Source organism: Corvus moneduloides, chromosome 22 (assembly GCF_009650955.1).
Source record: "Corvus moneduloides isolate bCorMon1 chromosome 22, bCorMon1.pri, whole genome shotgun sequence".
Lineage (NCBI taxonomy): Eukaryota > Metazoa > Chordata > Aves > Passeriformes > Corvidae > Corvus > Corvus moneduloides.
This window is the reverse complement of record NC_045497.1, coordinates 7,901,029-7,922,434: the sequence shown is the minus strand read 5'-3', so window position 1 is coordinate 7,922,434 and position 21,406 is coordinate 7,901,029. Positions and strand designations below refer to the sequence as shown.

The 21,406-nt window shown below is 67.0% G+C and overlaps 1 protein-coding gene across 8 annotated transcripts in view; it reads right to left on the bottom strand.

Annotated features, from left to right (window-relative positions):
• The window catches only part of CROCC (ciliary rootlet coiled-coil, rootletin), a 38,253-nt gene that overhangs the window by 13,509 nt on the left and 3,338 nt on the right, over window positions 1–21,406 (bottom strand). For 6 of the 8 annotated variants that reach the window (XR_004244155.1, XM_032131483.1, XM_032131481.1 and 3 more), the window contains exons 4-27: window positions 21,300–21,383; window positions 21,131–21,222; window positions 20,875–21,040; window positions 19,447–19,553; window positions 19,164–19,370; window positions 16,564–16,660; window positions 16,392–16,487; window positions 16,047–16,190; window positions 15,507–15,685; window positions 14,364–14,525; window positions 13,718–13,862; window positions 12,550–12,915; window positions 11,895–12,088; window positions 11,678–11,805; window positions 11,023–11,174; window positions 10,431–10,532; window positions 10,217–10,351; window positions 9,449–9,580; window positions 9,138–9,376; window positions 8,492–8,651; window positions 8,235–8,402; window positions 4,532–4,850; window positions 1,350–1,471; window positions 1,141–1,261 (exon numbers count right to left, since the gene is read on the bottom strand). Coding sequence is in view for 7 of the 8 variants with exons in the window: in XM_032131483.1 (XP_031987374.1) it covers window positions 1,141–1,261; window positions 1,350–1,471; window positions 4,532–4,850; window positions 8,235–8,402; window positions 8,492–8,651; window positions 9,138–9,376; window positions 9,449–9,580; window positions 10,217–10,351; window positions 10,431–10,532; window positions 11,023–11,174; window positions 11,678–11,805; window positions 11,895–12,088; window positions 12,550–12,915; window positions 13,718–13,862; window positions 14,364–14,525; window positions 15,507–15,685; window positions 16,047–16,190; window positions 16,392–16,487; window positions 16,564–16,660; window positions 19,164–19,370; window positions 19,447–19,553; window positions 20,875–21,040; window positions 21,131–21,222; window positions 21,300–21,383 (3,817 nt within the window). In the remaining variant the exon portion in view is untranslated. The remainder of the gene's footprint in view (window positions 1–1,140; window positions 1,262–1,349; window positions 1,472–4,531; window positions 4,851–8,234; window positions 8,403–8,491; window positions 8,652–9,137; window positions 9,377–9,448; window positions 9,581–10,216; window positions 10,352–10,430; window positions 10,533–11,022; window positions 11,175–11,677; window positions 11,806–11,894; window positions 12,089–12,549; window positions 12,916–13,717; window positions 13,863–14,363; window positions 14,526–15,506; window positions 15,686–16,046; window positions 16,191–16,391; window positions 16,488–16,563; window positions 16,661–19,163; window positions 19,371–19,446; window positions 19,554–20,874; window positions 21,041–21,130; window positions 21,223–21,299; window positions 21,384–21,406) is intronic. The other 2 variants (XM_032131479.1, XM_032131484.1) reach the window with 1 other exon arrangement.

Genomic DNA, 21,406 nt, shown 5'->3' with positions numbered 1-21,406 from the left:
GACTGGGGTTTACTGGGGAGGCAGGGGGGTTACTGGGATTTAAGGGGGATACACAGGGGTTTGCCCAGTTTTCCTGGGTTTACCGAGGACCCACTGGGGAGTTCCCAGTTCTACTGGGGTTCATGGGGGTGCACAGGGGTTTTACCCATTTTACTGGGATTTACGGAGTTTGCACGGGGGGGTTCCCAGTTTTACTGGGAGTTACAGGGGATCCGCTGGAGGTTACCAGTTTTACCGAGGTTTATGGGACATTCAGGGGGCGCTTCACCCACTTTATTGGGATTTATGGCGTTTGCTCAGGGCATTTCCCAGTTTTCCTGGGGTGCCTGTGGGGCGCAGGGAGATTTTCCCAATTTATTTGGAGTTTATGGGCGATAAACTGGGAGGGGTTCTTGGGTTTACCGGGGTTTAAGAGGGATGCACAGGGCTTTTACCCACTTTATTGGGATTTATGGAGACTGCCCAGGGAGTTTACCGGTTTTACTGGGATTTACGTGGGATCTGCAGGGGAGTTCACCAGTTTCACTGCAGTTTATGGGGATTTTTTAAATGGGTTGGGTTTAAAAATTATTATTATTTAATTTTTTGGCTTTTAAATTTAATTTTATTGGGATTTATGGAGTTTGCTCAGGGTTTTTTCAGCCGTTTTATTGGGGTTTGCAGGAAATACACAGGGAATTTACTGGTTTTACTGGGATTTACGTGGGATGCAGACAGGTTCTGCCCACTTTATTGGGGTTTATGGAGTTTGCACGGGGGATTTTACTGGGTTTTGTGGAGTCTACCAGTTTAACTGGTATTTACATGGGATCCAGAGGGGAGTTCACCAGTTTTAGTGAGATTTATGGGCATCCACGAGAGTTTTACCCGTCTTGCTGGGATTTATGGGGCATGCAGAGGGGTTTTATTGCGTTTAGAGAGATACACGGAAGTTTTTACCACTTGCACTGGGGTTTAAAGGCGATACAGAAGAGTTTTACTGGGGTTTACTGGGATTTACGACGTTTTCCACCAGGATTTTGGAGGAAATCCCGGGGAGCACCCTCCCCTCCCGGTGCCTCAGTTTCCCTCCAAGCTCCCACTCGCTGTGGAGGCTCCGAACCACCCCGAATCCCCCAACTCCCAAAAAACCCCCCTCACCTTGCTCGCTCTCCTCCAGCAGTTTCTGGAGCTGCTGTGCGCGGGCGCCGGCGCTGTCCCGCTCCGCCTCCGCCTCCGCCAGGCGCCGGCCCAGGCTGCCCAGCTGCCCCCGGAGCTCCTCCTGCGCCGGGAACACGGCACCGGGCTGGCACCGGGCTGGCCAAGCGCCTTTTTGGGGTAGCGGGGACGGGAGGCACAGGGGGACGCACCCGCTCCCGCTGCGCGTCCTGCAGCTCCCGCAGGAATTCCCGCAGCGCCGCCCGCAGCGCCTCGGGATCGGCGTCGGGATCCGGGAACGAGCCGGGGCTTCCCGGCCCCTCCGGGCCCCCGCCTGTGGGGGAAAAAGCGGGGAGGCGGGGGGACACCGGGCTGGGCTGGGGGGATGGAGCAGTGGGGGAGCAAAGGGGGGCAGGGGGTGGGATTTGGGGGTATGGAGACCCCGGGGATGCAGGGGATGGAATTTGGGGGGGTGTGGAGACCCCAGGGATGCAGGGGATGGAATTTGGGGGTATGGAGACCCCGGGGATGCAGGGGATGGAATTTGGGGGTCTGGGAGACCCCGGGGATGCAGGGGATGGAATTTGGGGGTATGGAGACCCCAGGAATGCAGGGGATGGAATTTGGGGGTATGGAGACCCCGGGGATGCAGGGGATGGAATTTGGGGGTGTGGGAGACCCCGGGGATGCAGGGGATGGAATTTGGGGGTTTGGGAGACCCCCGGGATGCAGGGGATGGAATTTGGGGGTCTGGGAGACCCCCGGGATGCAGGGGATGGAATTTGGGGGGTTGGAGACCCCGGGGATGCAGGGGATGGAATTTGGGGGGTTGGAGACCCCGGGGATGCAGGGGATGGAATTTGGGGGTCTGGGAGACCCCGGGGATGCAGGGGATGGAATTTGGGGGTGTGGAGACCCCGGGGATGCAGAGGATGGAATTTGGGGGTTTAGAGACCCAGGGGATGCAGAGGATGGAATTTGGGGGTCTGGGAGACCCCGGGGATGCAGGGGATGGAATTTGGGGGTCTGGGAGACCCAGGGGATGCAGAGGATGGAATCTGGGGGTCTGGGAGACCCCGGGGATGCAGGGGATGGAATCTGGGGGTCTGGAAGACCCCGGGGATGCAGGGGATGGAATTTGGGGGTTTAGAGACCCAGGGGATGCAGGGGATGGAATCTGGGGGTTTGGGAGACCCCCGGGATGCAGGGGATGGAATTTGGGGGTCTGGGAGACCCCCGGGATGCAGGGGATGGAATTTGGGGGGTTGGAGACCCCGGGGATGCAGGGGATGGAATTTGGGGGTTTAGAGACCCTGGGGATGCAGGGGATGGAATTTGGGGGGTTGGGAGACCCCGGGGATGCAGGGGATGGAATTTGGGGGTTGGGAGACCCCGGGGATGCAGGGGATGGAATTTGGGGGTGTGGAGACCCCGGGGATGCAGGGGATGGAATTTGGGGGTCTGGGAGACCCCGGGGATGCAGGGGATGGAATTTGGGGGTGTGGGAGACCCCGGGGATGCAGGGGATGGAATTTGGGGGTGTGGAGACCCCGGGGATGCAGGGGATGGAATTTGGGGGTCTGGGAGACCCCGGGGATGCAGGGGATGGAGTTTGGGGGTGTGGAGACCCCGGGGATGCAGGGGATGGAATTTGGGGGTGTGGGAGACCCCGGGGATGCAGGGGATGGAATTTGGGGGTGTGGAGACCCCGGGGATGCAGGGGATGGAATTTGGGGGTTTAGAGACCCAGGGGATGCAGAGGATGGAATCTGGGGGTCTGGGAGACCCCGGGGATGCAGAGGATGGAATTTGGGGGTCTGGGAGACCCCGGGGATGCAGGGGATGGAATCTGGGGGTCTGGGAGACCCCGGGGATGCAGGGGATGGAATTTGGGGGTGTGGAGACCCCGGGGATGCAGGGGATGGAATTTGGGGGTTTGGGAGACCCTGGGGATGCAGGGGATGGAATTTGGGGGGTTGGGAGACCCCGGGGATGCAGGGGATGGAATTTGGGGGGGTATGGAGACCCTGGGGATGCAGGGGATGGAATTTGGGGGTGTGGAGACCCCGGGGATGCAGGGGATGGAATTTGGGGGGCTATGGAGACCCCCGGGATGCAGGGGATGGAATTTCGCGGGCTATGGAGACCCCGGGGATGCAGGGGATGGAATTTGGGGGTGTGGAGACCCCGGGGATGCAGGGGATGGAATTTGGGGGGCTATGGAGACCCCGGGGATGCAGGGGATGGAATTTGGGGGGCTATGGAGACCCCCGGGATGCAGGGGATGGAATTTGGGGGTGTGGAGACCCCCGGGATGCAGGGGATGGAATTTGGCGGGCTATGGAGACCCCGGGGATGCAGGGGATGGAATTTGGGGGTGTGGAGACCCCGGGGATGCAGGGGATGGAATTTGGGGGGCTATGGAGACCCCCGGGATGCAGGGGATGGAATTTGGCGGGCTATGGAGACCCCGGGGATGCAGGGGATGGAATTTGGGGGTTTGGGAGACCCCGGGGATGCAGGGGATGGAATTTGGGGGTTTGGGAGACCCCGGGGATGCAGGGGATGGAATTTGGGGGTGTGGAGACCCCGGGGATGCAGGGGATGGAATTTGGGGGGCTATGGAGACCCCGGGGATGCAGGGGATGGAATTTGGGGGGCTATGGAGACCCCGGGGATGCAGGGGATGGAATTTGGGGGTGTGAAGACCCCGGGGATGCAGGGGATGGAATTTGGGGGGCTATGGAGACCCCCGGGGATGCAGGGGATGGAATTTGGGGGGTTGGAGACCCCGGGGATGCAGGGGATGGAATTTGGGGGGCTATGGAGACCCCCGGGATGCAGGGGATGGAATTTGGGGGTGTGGAGACCCCCGGGATGCAGGGGATGGAATTTGGCGGGCTATGGAGACCCCGGGGATGCAGGGGATGGAATTTGGGGGTGTGGAGACCCCGGGGATGCAGGGGATGGAATTTGGGGGGCTATGGAGACCCCCGGGATGCAGGGGATGGAATTTGGCGGGCTATGGAGACCCCGGGGATGCAGGGGATGGAATTTGGGGGTTTGGGAGACCCCGGGGATGCAGGGGATGGAATTTGGGGGTGTGGAGACCCCGGGGATGCAGGGGATGGAATTTGGGGGTGTGGAGACCCCGGGGATGCAGGGGATGGAATTTGGGGGGCTATGGAGACCCCCGGGATGCAGGGGATGGAATTTGGGGGTGTGGAGACCCCGGGGATGCAGGGGATGGAATTTGGGGGGCTATGGAGACCCCCGGGATGCAGGGGCCGCAGCACTGGTGTGCTGGAGACCCCCAGGGCTGGGTCAGTGGGGTGACACGGGGTCCCGCAGAGGGACACGTCCCTTCCCCTCAGCCCCAGCCGGGGCCGCTCACCCTTGGCCCTGGCGACGGCCACGGTGCGGCGCAGGGTGGCCTGGAGGCCGCCCAGGCGGGACTCGGTGGCCCTGCGCTGCTCCTCGCCCCGGGCCAGCTCCGCCTCCAGCCCCTGGGCCCGGCCCTGCGCCGCGCTCAGCCGCAGCCCCAGCTCGGCCACCTCGGCCCGCGCCGCCTCCACCTTCAGCTGCAGGTTCCGGGCGTCCGCCAGCAGCTTCTTCTCATTGCCCCGCGCCTCCTCCAGGCTGCGGGACAGCTCCTGCTCCCGCTGCCGGAACTCCTGCTCCGCCTCCGCCAGGCGCTGCTGGAGCTGCTGCAGCTGCGGGAGCCGCGAGGGAAGGGGTGAGGAGAGAGGGGAACGGGGGCGTGGGAGGCATGGAGGGACGGGGATGGCAGGGAGGGAGCAATGGGGATGGAGGACCCGTAAGGACACAGGGGATGGGGCAGTGGGGTAACAGGGAGCTCCAGGGATGCAGGGGATGGAGCAGTGGGGTAACAGGGAGCTCCAGGGATGCAGGGGATGGGGCAGTGGGGTGATGGGAGCTCCAGGGATGCAGGGGATGGAGCAGTGGGGTGATGGGAGCTCCAGGGATGCAGGGGATGGGGCAGTGGGGTAACAGGGAGCTCCAGGGATGCAGGGGATGGGGCAGTGGGGTAACAGGGAGCTCCAGGGATGCAGGGGATGGAGCAGTGGGGTAACAGGGAGCTCCAGGGATGCAGGGGATGGGGCAGTGGGGTAACAGGGAGCTCCAGGGATGCAGGGGATGGAGCAGTGGGGTAACAGGGAGCTCCAGGGATGCAGGGGATGGGGCAGTGGGGTGATGGGAGCTCCAGGGATGCAGGGGATGGAGCAGTGGGGTGATGGGAGCTCCAGGGATGCAGGGGATGGAGCAGTGGGGTAACAGGGAGCTCCAGGGATGCAGGGGATGGGGCAGTGGGGTGATGGGAGCTCCAGGGATGCAGGGGATGGGGCAGTGGGGTAACAGGGAGCTCCAGGGATGCAGGGGATGGGGCAGTGGGGTGATGGGAGCTCCAGGGATGCAGGGGATGGGGCAGTGGGGTAACAGGGAGCTCCAGGGATGCAGGGGATGGGGCAGTGGGGTAACAGGGAGCTCCAGGGATGCAGGGGATGGAGCAGTGGGGTAACAGGGAGCTCCAGGGATGCAGGGGATGGGGCAGTGGGGTAACAGGGAGCTCCAGGGATGCAGGGGATGGGGCAGTGGGGTAACAGGGAGCTCCAGGGATGCAGGGGATGGGGCAGTGGGGTGATGGGAGCTCCAGGGATGCAGGGGATGGGGCAGTGGGGTAACAGGGAGCTCCAGGGATGCAGGGGATGGGGCAGTGGGGTGATGGGAGCTCCAGGGATGCAGGGGATGGGGCAGTGGGGTAACAGGGAGCTCCAGGGATGCAGGGGATGGGGCAGTGGGGTAACAGGGAGCTCCAGGGATGCAGGGGATGGGGCAGTGGGGTAACAGGGAGCTCCAGGGATGCAGGGGATGGGGCAGTGGGGTGATGGGAACTGCAGGGATGCAGGGGATGGGGCAGTGGGGTAACAGGGAGCTCCAGGGATGCAGGGGATGGAGCAGTGGGGTGATGGGAGCTCCAGGGATGCAGGGGATGGGGCAGTGGGGTGATGGGAGCTCCAGGGATGCAGGGGATGGAGCAGTGGGGTGATGGGAGCTCCAGGGATGCAGGGGATGGGGCAGTGGGGTAACAGGGAGCTCCAGGGATGCAGGGGATGGGGCAGTGGGGTAACAGGGAGCTCCAGGGATGCAGGGGATGGAGCAGTGGGGTAACAGGGAGCTCCAGGGATGCAGGGGATGGGGCAGTGGGGTGATGGGAGCTCCAGGGATGCAGGGGATGGAGCAGTGGGGTGATGGGAGCTCCAGGGATGCAGGGGATGGAGCAGTGGGGTAACAGGGAGCTCCAGGGATGCAGGGGATGGGGCAGTGGGGTGATGGGAGCTCCAGGGATGCAGGGGATGGGGCAGTGGGGTGATGGGAGCTCCAGGGATGCAGGGGATGGAGCAGTGGGGTAACAGGGAGCTCCAGGGATGCAGGGGATGGAGCAGTGGGGTAACAGGGAGCTCCAGGGATGCAGGGGATGGAGCAGTGGGGTGATGGGAGCTCCAGGGATGCAGGGGATGGAGCAGTGGGGTAACGGGAGCTCCAGGGATGCAGGGGATGGAGCAGTGGGGTGATGGGAGCTCCAGGGATGCAGGGGATGGGGCAGTGGGGTGATGGGAGCTCCAGGGATGCAGGGGATGGAGCAGTGGGGTGATGGGAGCTCCAGGGATGCAGGGGATGGGGCAGTGGGGTAACAGGGAGCTCCAGGGATGCAGGGGATGGGGCAGTGGGGTAACAAGGAGCTCCAGGGATGCAGGGGATGGGGCAGTGGGGTGATGGGAACTCCAGGGATGCAGGGGATGGGGCAGTGGGGTAACAGGGAGCACCAGGGATGCAGGGGATGGGGCAGTGGGGTAACAGGGAGCTCCAGGGATGCAGGGGATGGAGCAGTGGGGTGATGGGAGCTCCAGGGATGCAGGGGATGGAGCAGTGGGGTAACAGGGAGCTCCAGGGATGCAGGGGATGGGGCAGTGGGGTGATGGGAGCTCCAGGGATGCAGGGGATGGGGCAGTGGGGTAACAGGGAACTCCAGGGATGCAGGGGATGGAGCAGTGGGGTGATGGGAGCTCCAGGGATGCAGGGGATGGGGCAGTGGGGTAACAGGGAGCTCCAGGGATGCAGGGGATGGGGCTGTGGGGTAACAGGGAGCTCCAGGGATGCAGGGGATGGGGCTGTGGGGTAACAGGGAGCTCCAGGGATGCAGGGGATGGGGCAGTGGGGTGATGGGAACTCCAGGGATGCAGGGGATGGGGCAGTGGGGTGATGGGAGCTCCAGGGATGCAGGGGATGGGGCAGTGGGGTAACAGGGAGCTCCAGGGATGCAGGGGATGGGGCAGTGGGGTGATGGGAACTGCAGGGATGCAGGGGATGGAGCAGTGGGGTAACAGGGAGCTCCAGGGATGCAGGGGATGGGGCAGTGGGGTAACAGGGAGCTCCAGGGATGCAGGGGATGGGGCAGTGGGGTGATGGGAACTCCAGGGATGCAGGGGATGGGGCAGTGGGGTAACAGGGAGCTCCAGGGATGCAGGGGATGGGGCAGTGGGGTGATGGGAGCTCCAGGGATGCAGGGGATGGGGCAGTGGGGTGATGGGAGCTCCAGGGATGCAGGGGATGGAGCAGTGGGGTAACAGGGAACTGCAGGGATGCAGGGGATGGGGCAGTGGGGTGATGGGAGCTCCAGGGATGCAGGGGATGGGGCAGTGGGGTGATGGGAGCTCCAGGGATGCAGGGGATGGGGCAGTGGGGTAACAGGGAGCTCCAGGGATGCAGGGGATGGGGCAGTGGGGTGATGGGAGCTCCAGGGATGCAGGGGATGGGGCAGTGGGGTGATGGGAGCTCCAGGGATGCAGGGGATGGGGCAGTGGGGTAACAGGGAGCTCCAGGGATGCAGGGGATGGGGCAGTGGGGTGATGGGAGCTCCAGGGATGCAGGATACCACAGTGACGGGGATGACTGGGGACAAAAAGCACCAAGCTATGGGGTTCGGGGACAGGGACACCTCCAGACACACAGGATAGCCAGCTGTGGCGGGACAGGGACACTTCGGGACACGGGACACCCACGAAGGGTGCCCTCACCTCCTTCCTGGCGGCCTCGGTGCCGGCCTCGCTCTCCGCCACCTTCTGCCGGAGGCCGGAGGCTTCGCGGCGGCTCCGCTGCTCCCGCTGCTCCTCCAGGGCCACCCGCGCCTGCAGCTCCCCCAGCTCTCGGCCCCGCCGGCTGTTCTCGCTGTCCAGCTCCTTCACCTGCCCGCGGGGCGGCGGCAGCGGTTCGGGGACGCCCCCGAAGGCCGGGGAGGGGCTGTGCCACCCCCGCCGTCCCCGCTGTCCCTGACCTGGCGGCGCAGCTCCTGCAGCTCCCGGCGGCTCTCGAGGCGGGCGCGCTCCAGCCCCCGCAGCGCCGCCCGCAGCTCCGACACCTCCCGCTCGGCCGCCGCCCGCGCCGCCTCCAGCAGCGCCAGCCGCTGCTCCTTGTCCTCCCCGGAGCGCTTCAGGCTGCGGCAGCGCGGAGCAGGGGCTGGCAGCACCCCCCAGCACTGCCCCAGCTGTGCCCGTCCCCATCCCCAAATTTCCATCACCTTGTCCTGAGTGCCCCCCTGACCTGGAGCATCGCCCCATCCCGACCGGAGCATCCCAACCTGAGCGTCCCTGTGTCCCGAGCATCACCCCCAGCCCAGGCATCGCCCTCCAGGGTGGGGATCACCCTCGTAATTCCCAGCTTCCCTCATCCTGAGCGTCTCCCAACTCCTGCATCTCCAAACTTCTGCTCCCCTCATCCTGAGCGTCTCCCAACTCCTGCATCTCCCAGCTTGGGCAGCCTCTTGTCCCAGCCATCACTCCGACTCCTGTATCTCCCAGCCTGGACGTTCCCTTATCCTGAGCATCCTTCCAGCCCTGAGCATCCCCTCCAAGGCGCCGCACCCTCCCCCTGCACCTCCCAGCTCGGGCATCCCGTGTCCCGGCGCATCCCGCCCTCCCGACCTGATGCGCTCTCCCTCGGCGCGCCGCAGGGCCGCCCGCAGCTCCTCGTTGGAGCGCTGCAGCGCTTCCTTCTCGCGGCCCGCGTCGCCCAGGGCCCGCCGCGCCTCCTGCGCCCGCCGCCGCTCCGCGTCCCGGCCCTCGCGGCTGTCCCGGGCCTGGCGCTGCGCCTCCTGCAGCTCCCGCCGCGCCGCCGCCCGCGCCTCCGCCACCGCCCGCAGCTGCGCCCGCGCCTCCTCCGCCTGCCCCGAGCCGGGATTTAGGGGGCTTCGGGGACTTAGAGGGGCGGGAAGGCGTTTGGGGGGGGAACTCGCCTCCCGCAGGGCGCTGTCCCGCTGCTTGGCCGCCGCTGCCGCTTCGTCCCGGAGCGTCCTCGCCTCCCGCTCGTGGCTCAGCGCCGCCTCCTCCGCCCGCGCCCGCAGCGAGCGCAGCTCCGCGGCCAAGCCCTGAGCGGGGCACGGCACCCTGAGACCCCCCTCCGCCCTCCTTTGGGGGCTCCCGGGGGGCGGCACGACGGGGGTGGGGTCCCGGAGGCAGGGGGGCAATGGGGATGGGGTCCCAGGAAGAGGGGGGCAATGGGGGTGGTACAGGGATGGGGTGAGGGGGCTCAGGTACCACAGCTGAGCCCCACTGCTCGGGGACATGTGGGGTGAAGTTGGGGGGCTGCGAGAAAGGGGTCACTGCGGGGGTCGTGCAGTGGTGGGGGTGAGGCTCAGGCAGGGGGGTGCATTTGGGGCATGGGTGCTGCAGTGGGGGGGATACCCAGAAAGGGGGGGCTTCATTGTGGGGGCCATGTGGGATAGCCATGAATGGGGAGATGCACTGGGGGGTGGCATGGGGGATCCCCAGGCATGGGGGGGGCCACAGGAGATGTTCAGACAGGAGGGGTTGCAGTGGGGAACACCCAGGAACTGGGGGGTGACATGGGGGACCCCCAGGCATGGTGGCCACAGTAGGAGGGGACACTTTGGCAATGGGCGTCGCAATGAGGGGGGGACACCTGGGCACGGGGGCTTGAAGTGGGGGCTCTGTGGGGCTCTGTGCCACCCTGGGGGGGGGTCCTGGGAGCCCCCCAAACCCACCTGCTCCTTCTCCTGGTGGCTCGTGACCTCTCGCCGCTGCTGCTCCAGCTCGGCCGTGGCCTCGTCCAGGCTCCGCTGGAGCCCCGCCAGTGTCCCCGCCAGGGCCACCCGCTCCTCCTCCTGCAGCGCCAGCGCCTGGGGGGACAGCAGGGCTGGCCCAGGGCTGGGGGACACGGGGCTGGCACAGGGCCGGGGGGGCACCGGGGTCACCCACCTGCTGCTTCTCGCTCTGGCGCTGCTGCCGCGCTGCCGCCAGCTCGGCCACCAGCTCCTCGTGCTCCTGCACCAGCCGGCCCCGCTCGGCCTCCAGCTCCTCCTGCCAACCCCACAGATCATCGAGGAACCCCAAAAATCATCAGTGAACCCCAAAAATGTCATCAGTGAACCCAAACGACCAGCACTGCACCCCGAGCATCGTGCGCCAAAAATCAGTGGGAGCGTCAGGAATCAAGGTTGCACCCCAAAAATCACCACTGTGCCCTCAACAATCAGCGTGTGCATCAAAAATCAGCTCTGCACCCCAGAAATCTATATTTCACCCCAAAAATCGCCACTGAGCCACAACACCCAAAAATTTACCCCAAAACCCAACATTTCGCCCCAAAACCCAACATTATTCCCCAATAACCAACATCGTGCCCCTACAATCATCCTTAAAACGCCTCAAAATCACCATCACACCCAAAAATTCACCATCACGCCCTAAAAAACCCCACCACAGTACCCCAAAGTCCCAAAATCACCACCACAGCCCCCAAAATCACTCCCGCAGCCCCAAACCTCGTGCCCCCCCGCCCCGTGCGCACCTTCTCTCGCTGGAGGTGCTCGAGCTGCTCCCGGTGGGCGTCGCGGGCGCTCTGCAGGGCCGCTGTCACCGCGGCCGTCTCGGCCACCGCCACCGCCTGGCGCCGCTCCCGCAGCTCCTGCGCCCGCTCCCGCCGCGCCGCGCCCAGCTCCGCTGAGGGACACCGTGGGGACACCCCCCAGATCAGCGGGGACACCCCTCGGTCATGGGGACACCCCCCAGATCAGCGGGGACACCCCTTGGTCATGGGGACACCCCTCGGTCATGGGGACACCCCGCCATGGGACACCCCCCAGATCAGGGGGGACACCCCTCGGTCATGGGGACACCCCGCCATGGGACACCCCCCAGATCAGGGGGGACACCCCTCGGTCACGGGGACACCCCCCAGATTAGCGGGGACACCCCTCGGTCATGGGGACACCCTCGAGATCAGCGGGGACACCCCTCGGTCATGGGGACACCCCCCAGACAATGGGGACACCCCCCAGATCAGTGGGGACACCCCTCGGTCATGGGGACACCCCCTGCCAGTGGGGACAGGTGGATGGAGCTGAGGATGAGGATGATGGGGATGAGGATGAAGATGGGGACGGCTGGGCTGGAGCTGGGCACGGCCGGCCCGATGGGACACACGAGTGGCCGGGACCCCTCACCCTCCAGCGCCTCCTTGGCCTGCGCCAGTGTCCGGCCCTGGGCCTCCAGCTGCTGGTTGCGGGCCTGGAGCTGGGCCAGCTCCTGCTGCAGCTGGAACACGCTGCTCTCCAGCCCCTCCTTCTCCGACCTGCCGGAGCGCGGGGCGCGGGGCTGGGCACGGGGCCGGAGCCGCCCCGGCACCCACCAGAGCCCGGCACCCCCCGGCGCAGCTCGCACCTGAGCCCGGCGGCCTCGCGGTCGCGGTGCCGCTCCTGGCGCTGGGCAGCCGCGAGCTGCACGGCCAGGCCGGCCCCGTCCTGGGCCAGCGCCGCCTGAGTCCGGCCCAGCCGCTCCTGCTCCGCCCGGAGCCGCTCCTGCTCCGCCCGCGCCCGCGCCAGCGCCTCGCCCGCCGCGCTCTGCTCCTGCACCGCCTGCGGGCACACCAGTGACAGCTCAGGGACCACCGGGCACACCCCAGGGACCACCAGTTACCGCTCACGGACAGCCAGTTACTCCATGTCCCCTCCCAGTTACTCCAGACACCCACCCCACCTCTCCCAGTTGTCCCTGGCACTGTCCCATTTACCCCTGGTACTCTCCCAGTCACTCCACGCCCCCTCCCCACCCTTCCCAGTTACCCCGGCACCCTCCCAGTTACCCCAGCACCCTCCCCACTCCTCCCAGTTACCCCTGGTACCCTCCCAGTCACTCCACGCCCCCTCCCCACCCATGCCTGGAGCCCTCCCCCATTCCTCCCGGTTACCCTGGCACCCTTCCAGTTATCCCTGGTACCCTCCCAGTTACTCCATGTCCCCTCCTCACCCGTCCCTGGCGCCCTCCCCATCCCTCCCAGTTACCCCAGCACCCTCCCAGTCGCCCCCGCGGTGCCCACCTGGCCGAGGCTGTGGCGCAGCCGCTCGTGGAGCCCGCGCAGCTCCCGCAGCTCCTCCCGCAGCCCCCGCCCGTCGTCCCGGGGGTCCCTCCGCGCCCGCTCCGGGCCCCGCCGCTCGTTCCCGGGGCGGGGGCCGCGCTCCAGCCGCTCCCGCAGCAGCGCCAGCTCCCGGCACAGCTCCCGGGTGCGCAGCCGGCCCCGCTCCCGCTCCTGCTCCAGCCGCTCCAGCCGCCGGCTCAGCTCCGCCTTGTCCCGGGCCAGCCCGGCCGCCAGCTCGCTGGTCTTGGCCAGCGCGTCCCGCAGCCGCGACTCCTCGGCCTCCGCCGCTCGCCGGGCCTCCGCCAGCTCCCCGCAGCTGCCCTGCGCCTGCAGCACCGGGCACCGGCTGGCACGGGGCAACTGGGGCAGGGGCACCTGGGGGTCACCTGGGGCTTGGGGACACCGGCTGGCACGGGGCAACTGGGGCAGGGGCACCTGGGGGTCACCTGGGGCTTGGGGACACCGGCTGGCACGGGGCAACTGGGGCAGGGGCACCTGGGGGTCACCTGGGGCTTGGGGACACCTGGGGCATGGGGACAGCTGGGGCTTGGGGACACCTGTGGAACCAGGACATGGGGACAGCTGGGGCACAGGGCTGCACCCACTGCAGGGCTGGCACTCCTGGGGATGTACCCATGGGATGCACCTGTACCCACGGGATGCACCTGTACCCACGGGATAGACCTATACCCATGGGATGCACCTGTACCCACGGGATGCACCTGTACCCATGGGATGCACCTGTACCCACGGGATGCACCTGTACCCATGGGATGCACCTGTACTCATGGGATGCACTTGTACCCATGGGATGCACCTGTACCCACGGGATAGACCTATACCCATGGGATGCACCTGTACCCATGGGATGCACTTGTACCCATGGGATGCACCTGTATCCATGGGATGCACTTGTACCCATGGGATGCACCTGTACCCATGGGATGCACCTGTACCCACGGGATAGACCTATACCCATGGGATGCACCTGTACCCACGGGATGCACCTGTACCCACGGGATGCACCTGTACCCACGGGATGCACCTGTACCCATGGGATGCACCTGTACCCACGGGATGCACCTGTATCCATGCCCAGCCCCGCTGTGGGGCGGGTCCGGGTGCCCACCTTGCCCAGGGCCTCTGCCAGCGCCTCCTGCTCGCCCCGGGCCAGCTCCGCCTCCAGCAGCGCCCGGCTCAGCTCCTCCCGCGCCTCCAGCAGCTCCCGCTGTGCCCACGCCCGCTGCGCCTCCAGCTCCAGCACCTGCTGCCGGCTGTGCGGGGACAGCGCCAACCTGTGTCCCCTGTGCACCCACCTGTGTCCCCTGTGTCCCCTGTGCACCCACCTGTGTCCCCTGTGCACCCACCTGTGTCCCCTGTGCACCCACCTGTGTCACCTATGTCCCCTGTGCACCCACCTGTGTCCCCTGTGTCCCCTGTGCACCCACCTGTGTCCCCCAGCACCCACCTGTGTCCCCTGTGCACCCACCTGTGTCCCCTGTGTCCCCTGTGCACCCACCTGTGTCCCCTGTGCACCCACCTGTGTCCCCTGTGTCCCCTGTGCACCCACCTGTGTCCCCTGTGCACCCACCTGTGTCCCCTGTGTCCCCTGTGCACCCACCTGTGTCCCCCAGCACCCACCTGAACCCACCTGTACCCCCCAGCACAGCCACCTGTGCCCACTCGTGCCCCCAGCACCCACCTGTACCCCCCAGCACAGCCACCTGTGCCCACCCGTGCCCCCAGCAGCCCCTCCTGCACCCTCCTGTGCCCACCTGTGCTCCAGCTGCTCCCGGGCAGCCTGGGCGTCGCGGGCGGCCTCGTCGCGGGCGTCCTGCAGCCCCTCACCGCGGCGCCGGAGCTGCTCCCGCTCCTGCTGCAGGGCCCCCGCGCGCTGCTGCTCCTCCGCCAGCGCCGCCTCCGCGCGCTCCAGGTCCCTGACGGACACACGGACACGGGGACATGGGCACACCGACACACAGACGGGGGCGCAGGGACAGGGGCACAGGGACACATGGACACACGGACACAGAGACACGGGCACGGGGACATGGGCACAGGGACACACAGATAGGGCACAGGGACAGGGGCACAGGGACACATGGACACACGGACACGGACACGGACACACGGACAGGGACACACGGACACACGGACACACAGACACGGACACAGGGACAGGGGCACAGGGGCACAGGGGCATGGGGACACACAGACAGACACACAGATACACAGACACTGACGCGGGCACAGGGACACATGGACGCATGGACACAGACACACGGACACATGGACACATGGACACGGGCACAGGGACACACGGACATGGGCACAGGGACATATGGACACACAGACATGGACACATGGACATATGGACACACAGACACAGGGACATAGGGACGTGTGGACACCTGAACACAAGGACACACGGACACATGGGTACCATGGCATGGGGACATCAACACACGGACATGGGTGGGTGGGCAGGGCAGATGGACACACATGGGAAGGTGGACAGATGGATGTGGGTGGGTGGATGGACATACGGACACGGAGGGGTGGATGGACGGGCAGACGGACATGGCTGGGGGGAATGGACAGATGGACATGGATAGGTGCAGTGGATGGATGGACGGACGGACAGATGGACGGATGGACAGGGACAGACAGCGCAGGGACAGATAGACACACAGGATACAGAGGGACAGAGGGGGACACAAGGATTCACAGGGACAGACGGACACAAGGAGCACAGGGACACACCGGGACAGACAGGGCCACAAGGATGCACAGGGACAGACGGACGCACAGGGACAGACGCACGGACACACAGGGACAGACGCACGGACACACGGGGACAGACAGACGGACACACGGGGACAGACAGACGGACGCCAGCCGGGCCCGCCCGGGGGTACCTGCGCAGCCCCTCGGCCTGGGCGCGCAGCCGGAGCCCTTCCCGCTGCGCCTCCTCCTGCGCCCGCCGGCAGCTCCCGGCCTCGGCTCCCAGCTGCTCCAGCCGCTGCTCCAGCATTCCCAGCTCCCGCCGCAGGCTCCCGGCCGCCTCCCGGCCCGCCTCCGCCTGGCTCCGGGCCTCCTGGGGGTCAGCCTTCATCAGATCCTCGTCCTCATCCCCATCCTCCTCACCCCCATCCCCATCCTCCTCATCCTCATCCTCCTCACCCTTATCCTCCTCATCCCCATCCTCCTCATCCCCATCCCCATCCTCCTCACCTCCATCTTCCCCATCCCCATCCTCCTCATCCCCATCCCCATCCTCCTCACCCCCATCCTCCTCACCCTCATCCTCCTCATCCCCATCCTCCTCATCCCCATCCCCATCCTCCTCACCCCCATCCTCCTCATCCCCATCCCCATCCTCCTCACCCCCATCCTCCTCACCCCCATCCTCCTCCTCCTCACCCCCATCCTCCTCCTCCTCCTCCTCCCGGCCTCACCTCCAGCTGCAGCCGGCGCTGGCTCAGGGCCGCGTGAACGGCGGCGGCGGCGGCGCTGGCAGAGAGGCTGCGGAGAGGGGACACGGCGGGACACGGAGGGGACACGGAGAGCGCGGGGGGCTCGGGGTCATCCGCCAGCACCGCCTGTTCCCGGGAAAACCCGGGGGAAAGTGAGGCAGGGAAGGGAATTGAGTCAGTGAAGGGGGGAACCAAGGTGAGAAAGGGGAAATGGAGTCCAGGGAAGGGGAAATCGAGTCAGGTAAGGGGGAAACTGAGGCAGGGAAAGGGACACTGAGGCAGGAGAGGCCCCTCCTGGCCGTGGGTGGGCCCGGGCTGTCCCAGCACCTGGGTGACCTCGTGCAGCGTCCGGCGGAGCAGCTCCAGCTCGGAGCGCAGAGCCTCCACCTGCTCCGGCGCCGGCTCCCGGGCGCGCGCGGCCTCCTGCGAACCCCGGGACGGGATCAGGCCGGGAGTGACGGACGCGCCTCCCCCAAAGCCCCCCACACCCCGCACCCACCAGCTCCCGCAGCTGCAGGGTCAGCGCCTCCACCGCCCGCTCCTTCTCCTCGTCCTCGCTCCGGCGCCGCTCCAGGGCCGCCGTCAGCTCCTCCAGCCTGCGCCGGGACACGGCCAGCACCGGTCCGCCGCACATCCCTGCCTCCGCCTGCCGCGCGCCCCTTCCCACCCGGGTCACACCCCCAAAATCTTCCCCGTGGAACATCCCCCGCGGCTCCTGCACCCCTCCCGGTGCTCCTGCACCCTTCCCGGTGCTCCTGCATCCCTCCCGGTGCTCCTGCACCCTTCCCGGTGCTCCTGCATCCCTCCCGCTGCTCCTGCATCCTTCCCGGGGCTCCTGCGTCCCTCCCGGTGCTCCTGCACCCCTCCCGGTGCTCCTGCATCCTTCCCGGTGCTCCTGAATCCTTCCTGCTGCTCCTGCACCCCTCCCGGTGCTCCTGCACCCTTCCCGGTGCTCCTGCATCCCTCCCGCTGCTCCTGCATCCTTCCCGGGGCTCCTGCGTCCCTCCCGGTGCTCCTTCACCCTTCCCGGTGCTCCTTCACCCTTCCCGGTGCTCCTGCATCCTTCCCGGTTCTCCTGCATCCTTCCCGGTGCTCCTGCATCCTTCCTGCTGCTCCTGCACCCCTCCCGGTGCTCCTGCACCCTTCCCGGTGCTCCTGCATCCCTCCCGCTGCTCCTGCATCCTTCCCGGGGCTCCTGCGTCCCTCCCGGTGCTCCTGCATCCCTCCCGGTGCTCCTGCATCCCCTCCCGCTGCTCCTGCGTCCTTCCCGGTGCTCCTGCATCCCTCCCGGTGCTCCTGCGTCCTTCCCGGTGCTCCTGCATCCCTCCCGGTGCTCCTGCATCCCTCCCGGTGCTCCTGCGTCCTTCCCGGTGCTCCTGCATCCCTCCCGGTGCTCCTGCGTCCTTCCCGGTGCTCCTGCATCCCTCCCGGTGCTCCTGCATCCCTCCCGGTGCTCCTGCATCCCCTCCCGCTGCTCCTGCGTCCTTCCCGGTGCTCCTGCATCCCTCCCGGTGCTCCTGCGTCCTTCCCGGTGCTCCTGCACCCTTCCCGGTGCTCCTGCACCCCTCCCGGTGCTCCTGCACCCCTCCCGGTGCTCCTGCGTCCCTCCCGGTGCTCCTGCATCCTTCCCGGTGCTCCTGCACCCCTCCCGGTGCTCCTGCATCCCTCCCGGTGCTCCTGCGTCCTTTCCGGTGCTCCTGCACCCCTCCCGGTGCTCCTGCATCCCTCCTGGTGCTCCTGCACCCCTCCCGCTGCTCCTGCATCCTTCCCGGTGCTCCTGCACCCCTCCCGGTGCTCCTGCGTCCCTCCCGGTGCTCCTGCGTCCCTCCCGGTGCTCCTGCACCCCTCCCGCTGCTCCTGCATCCTTCCCGGTGCTCCTGCACCCCTCCCGGTGCTCCTGCGTCCCTCCCGGTGCTCCTGCGTCCCTCCCGGTGCTCCTGCACCCCTCCCGGTGCTCCTGCATCCTTCCCGGTGCTCCTGCATCCCTCCCGGTGCTCCTGCATCCCTCCCGGTGCTCCTGCGTCCCTCCCGGTGCTCCTGCATCCTTCCCGGTGCTCCTGCGTCCTTCCCGGTGCTCCTGCACCCCTCCCGCTGCTCCTGCATCCCTCCCGGTGCTCCTGCGTCCTTTCCGGTGCTCCTGCACCCTTCCCGGTGCTCCTGCATCCCTCCCGGTGCTCCTGCATCCTTCCCGGTGCTCCTGCACTCCTCCCGGTGCTCCTGCATCCCTCCCGCTGCTCCTGCACCCTTCCCGGTGCTCCTGCACCCCTCCCGGTGCTCCTGCATCCCTCCCGGTGCTCCTGCGTCCTTTCCGGTGCTCCTGCACCCTTCCCGGTGCTCCTGCATCCCTCCCGCTGCTCCTGCATCCCTCCCGCTGCTCCTGCGTCCTTCCCGGTGCTCCTGCATCCCTCCCGGTGCTCCTGCATCCCCTCCCGGTGCTCCTGCATCCTTCCCGGTGCTCCTGCATCCCTCCCGCTGCTCCTGCGTCCTTCCCGCTGCTCCTGCATCCCTCCCGGTGCTCCTGCGTCCTTCCCGGTGCTCCTGCATCCCTCCCGGTGCTCCTGCGTCCTTCCCGGTGCTCCTGCATCCCTCCCGGTGCTCCTGCATCCCTCCCGCTGCTCCTGCGTCCTTCCCGCTGCTCCTGCATCCCTCCCGGTGCTCCTGCATCCCTCCCGCTGCTCCTGCGTCCTTCCCGGTGCTCCTGCACCCTTCCCGGTGCTCCTGCATCCTTCCCGGTGCTCCTGCGTCCTTCCCGGTGCTCCTGCACCCTTCCCGGTGCTCCTGCATCCCTCCCGGTGCTCCTGCATCCCTCCCGCTGCTCCTGCACCCCTCCCGCTGCTCCTGCATCCTTCCCGGTGCTCCTGCACCCTTCCCGGTGCTCCTGCACTCCTCCCGCTGCTCCTGCATCCCTCCCGGTGCTCCTGCATCCTTCCCGGTGCTCCTGCATCCTTCCCGCTGCTCCTGCACCCCTCCCGGTGCTCCTGCGTCCCTCCCGGTGCTCCTGCATCCTTCCCGCTGCTCCTGCCCCCCATCCTGTGCCACACCCCCCGCACCTCCATTCCTCTCCCCTCGCCCATGCCGGTGCCCCCCAGCCGCCCGTACCTCGCTGTCAGGGTGGCTTTCTCCAGCTCCGCATCCCGTGCCCGCGCCGCCAGCTGCTCCTCCAGCTGCTCCAGGCGCAGCTCCTGCCGCTCCCGCGCCGCTCCCGCCTGGCTCTCGGCCAGCCGCAGGTTGGCGGCCAGGTGCAGGCAGGCGGCGTGGGCGGCGCGGCCCGTCCGGGACACCTCGTGCCCCAGCTCCGACAGGTCCCTGCCGCGGGCGGAGGTGCAGGATGGATGCTCGGGGATCCCCAGAGGGAGATCCCCCTCCCCAGGCCCCCGCTGACCTCTCGGTGCTGGCCTTCATCTCCCCGAAGTGGCGCCTGAAGGCCACCAGCTGCCGCCAGAGGGTCAGGAGCCGGCTGTGCTCGTTGCTGAAGTAGGTGTTGAAGGACTGGGGTGGGATGGAGCGGGATCAGGGATCCACCACGGTCCCCAAATTCCCAGATATCCCTCCTGGCCACACCCGTCATCCCTACAGTGCGCCACAGCCCCACCCCAATTCCTGTGGGCACGGAGAGGGGTGAAGGACACGTCCCTGCCTCGCATCCCCCTCCCATCACATCCCCCGAACCCCCAAATCCTTCTCCGTGCGACATTCCCCGTGGCCCCACATCCCTCCCATGTCCCTGACACATCCCTGCATCCACCTGCCTCATATCCCTTTCCTATCCCCAATCATTCCTCATGGAACATCCCCCACGGCTCTGCATCCCTCCTCAGTGACCCCACATCCCCCTCCATGGCCCCACATCCCCCTCCACGGCCCCACATCCCTCTCCACGGCCCCACATCCCTCTCCATGGGCCACATCCCTCTCCACGGCCCCACATCCCCCTCCACGGCCCCACATCCCTCTCCATGGCCCCACATCCCTCTCCACGGCCCCACATCCCTCTCCACGGCCCCACATCCCTCTCCACGGCCCCACATCCCCCTCCACGGCCCCACATCCCCCTCCACGGCCCCACATCCCCCTCCATGGCCCCACATCCCTCTCCACGGCCCCACATCCCTCTCCATGGCCCCACATCCCTCTCCATGGCCCCACATCCCCCTCCACGGCCCCACATCCCCCTCCATGGCCCCACATCCCTCTCCATGGCCCCACATCCCTCTCCATGGCCCCACATCCCTCTCCATGGCCCCACATCCCTCTCCACGGCCCCACATCCCTCTCCATGGGCCACATCCCTCTCCATGGCCCCACATCCCCCTCCACGGCCCCACATCCCCCTCCATGGCCCCACATCCCTCTCCACGGCCCCACATCCCTCTCCACGGCCCCACATCCCTCTCCATGGCCCCACATCCCCCTCCACGGCCCCACATCCCTCTCCACGGCCCCACATCCCTCTCCATGGCCCCACATCCCTCTCCATGGCCCCACATCCCCCTCCACGGCCCCACATCCCTCTCCATGGCCCCACATCCCCCTCCACGGCCCCACATCCCTCTCCATGGCCCCACATCCCTCTCCACGGCCCCACATCCCTCTCCACGGCCCCACATCCCTCTCCACGGCCCCACATCCCTCTCCATGGCCCCACATCCCTCTCCATGGGCCACATCCCTCTCCACGGCCCCACATCCCTCTCCATGGCCCCACATCCCTCTCCATGGCCCCACATCCCTCCCCACACCCCCTGCCTCACATCCTCTCCCCGCTGCTGCTCCCTGTTGGATCCCTGTCCCTGCCCGGGGTGTCCCCAAACCTCCTCCTCGCGCCTCCACTCCGCCTCCCGCTGCTCCAGCTCATCCCGGGCCCGTGCCCAGTCGGCCGTGAGCTTCCGGATGTCCTCGCTCAGCGCCGCGTTGGCCACGTTGGCCTGTTCCAGCTGCTCCCGCAGCATCGAGTTCACCTGCACCAGGCTGCTGCTCCTGGGATCGGGGCTGACCGTGGTCGGAATCCCTCTGGGAATCCTCACATTCCCCCGGGAATCCTCACGTCCCCCCCGGGATCCCTCCCACCTCTGCTGCTCCTCTTCCAGCCGGATCAGGGCGTTCTCCAGCTCGTTGCTGCTCTCCTCCTCGGGCTGGGAGCCGCTGGCATCCAGCTGGATCTGTGGGAATATCCCCCCGCTGGCCATCACCCCGATTTGGGGGGTTTGGGCCAGGGGATCCCCAAAGCCTCCCTCACTGTCAGCCTCTCCTGCTCCAGCTCCGTCGCCTTCTCCAGCAGCTGCTGCTCCACTTCCCCACATTTCTTCTTGTACTGCAACACCTGGAGGAGGGACAGGGCGCTGA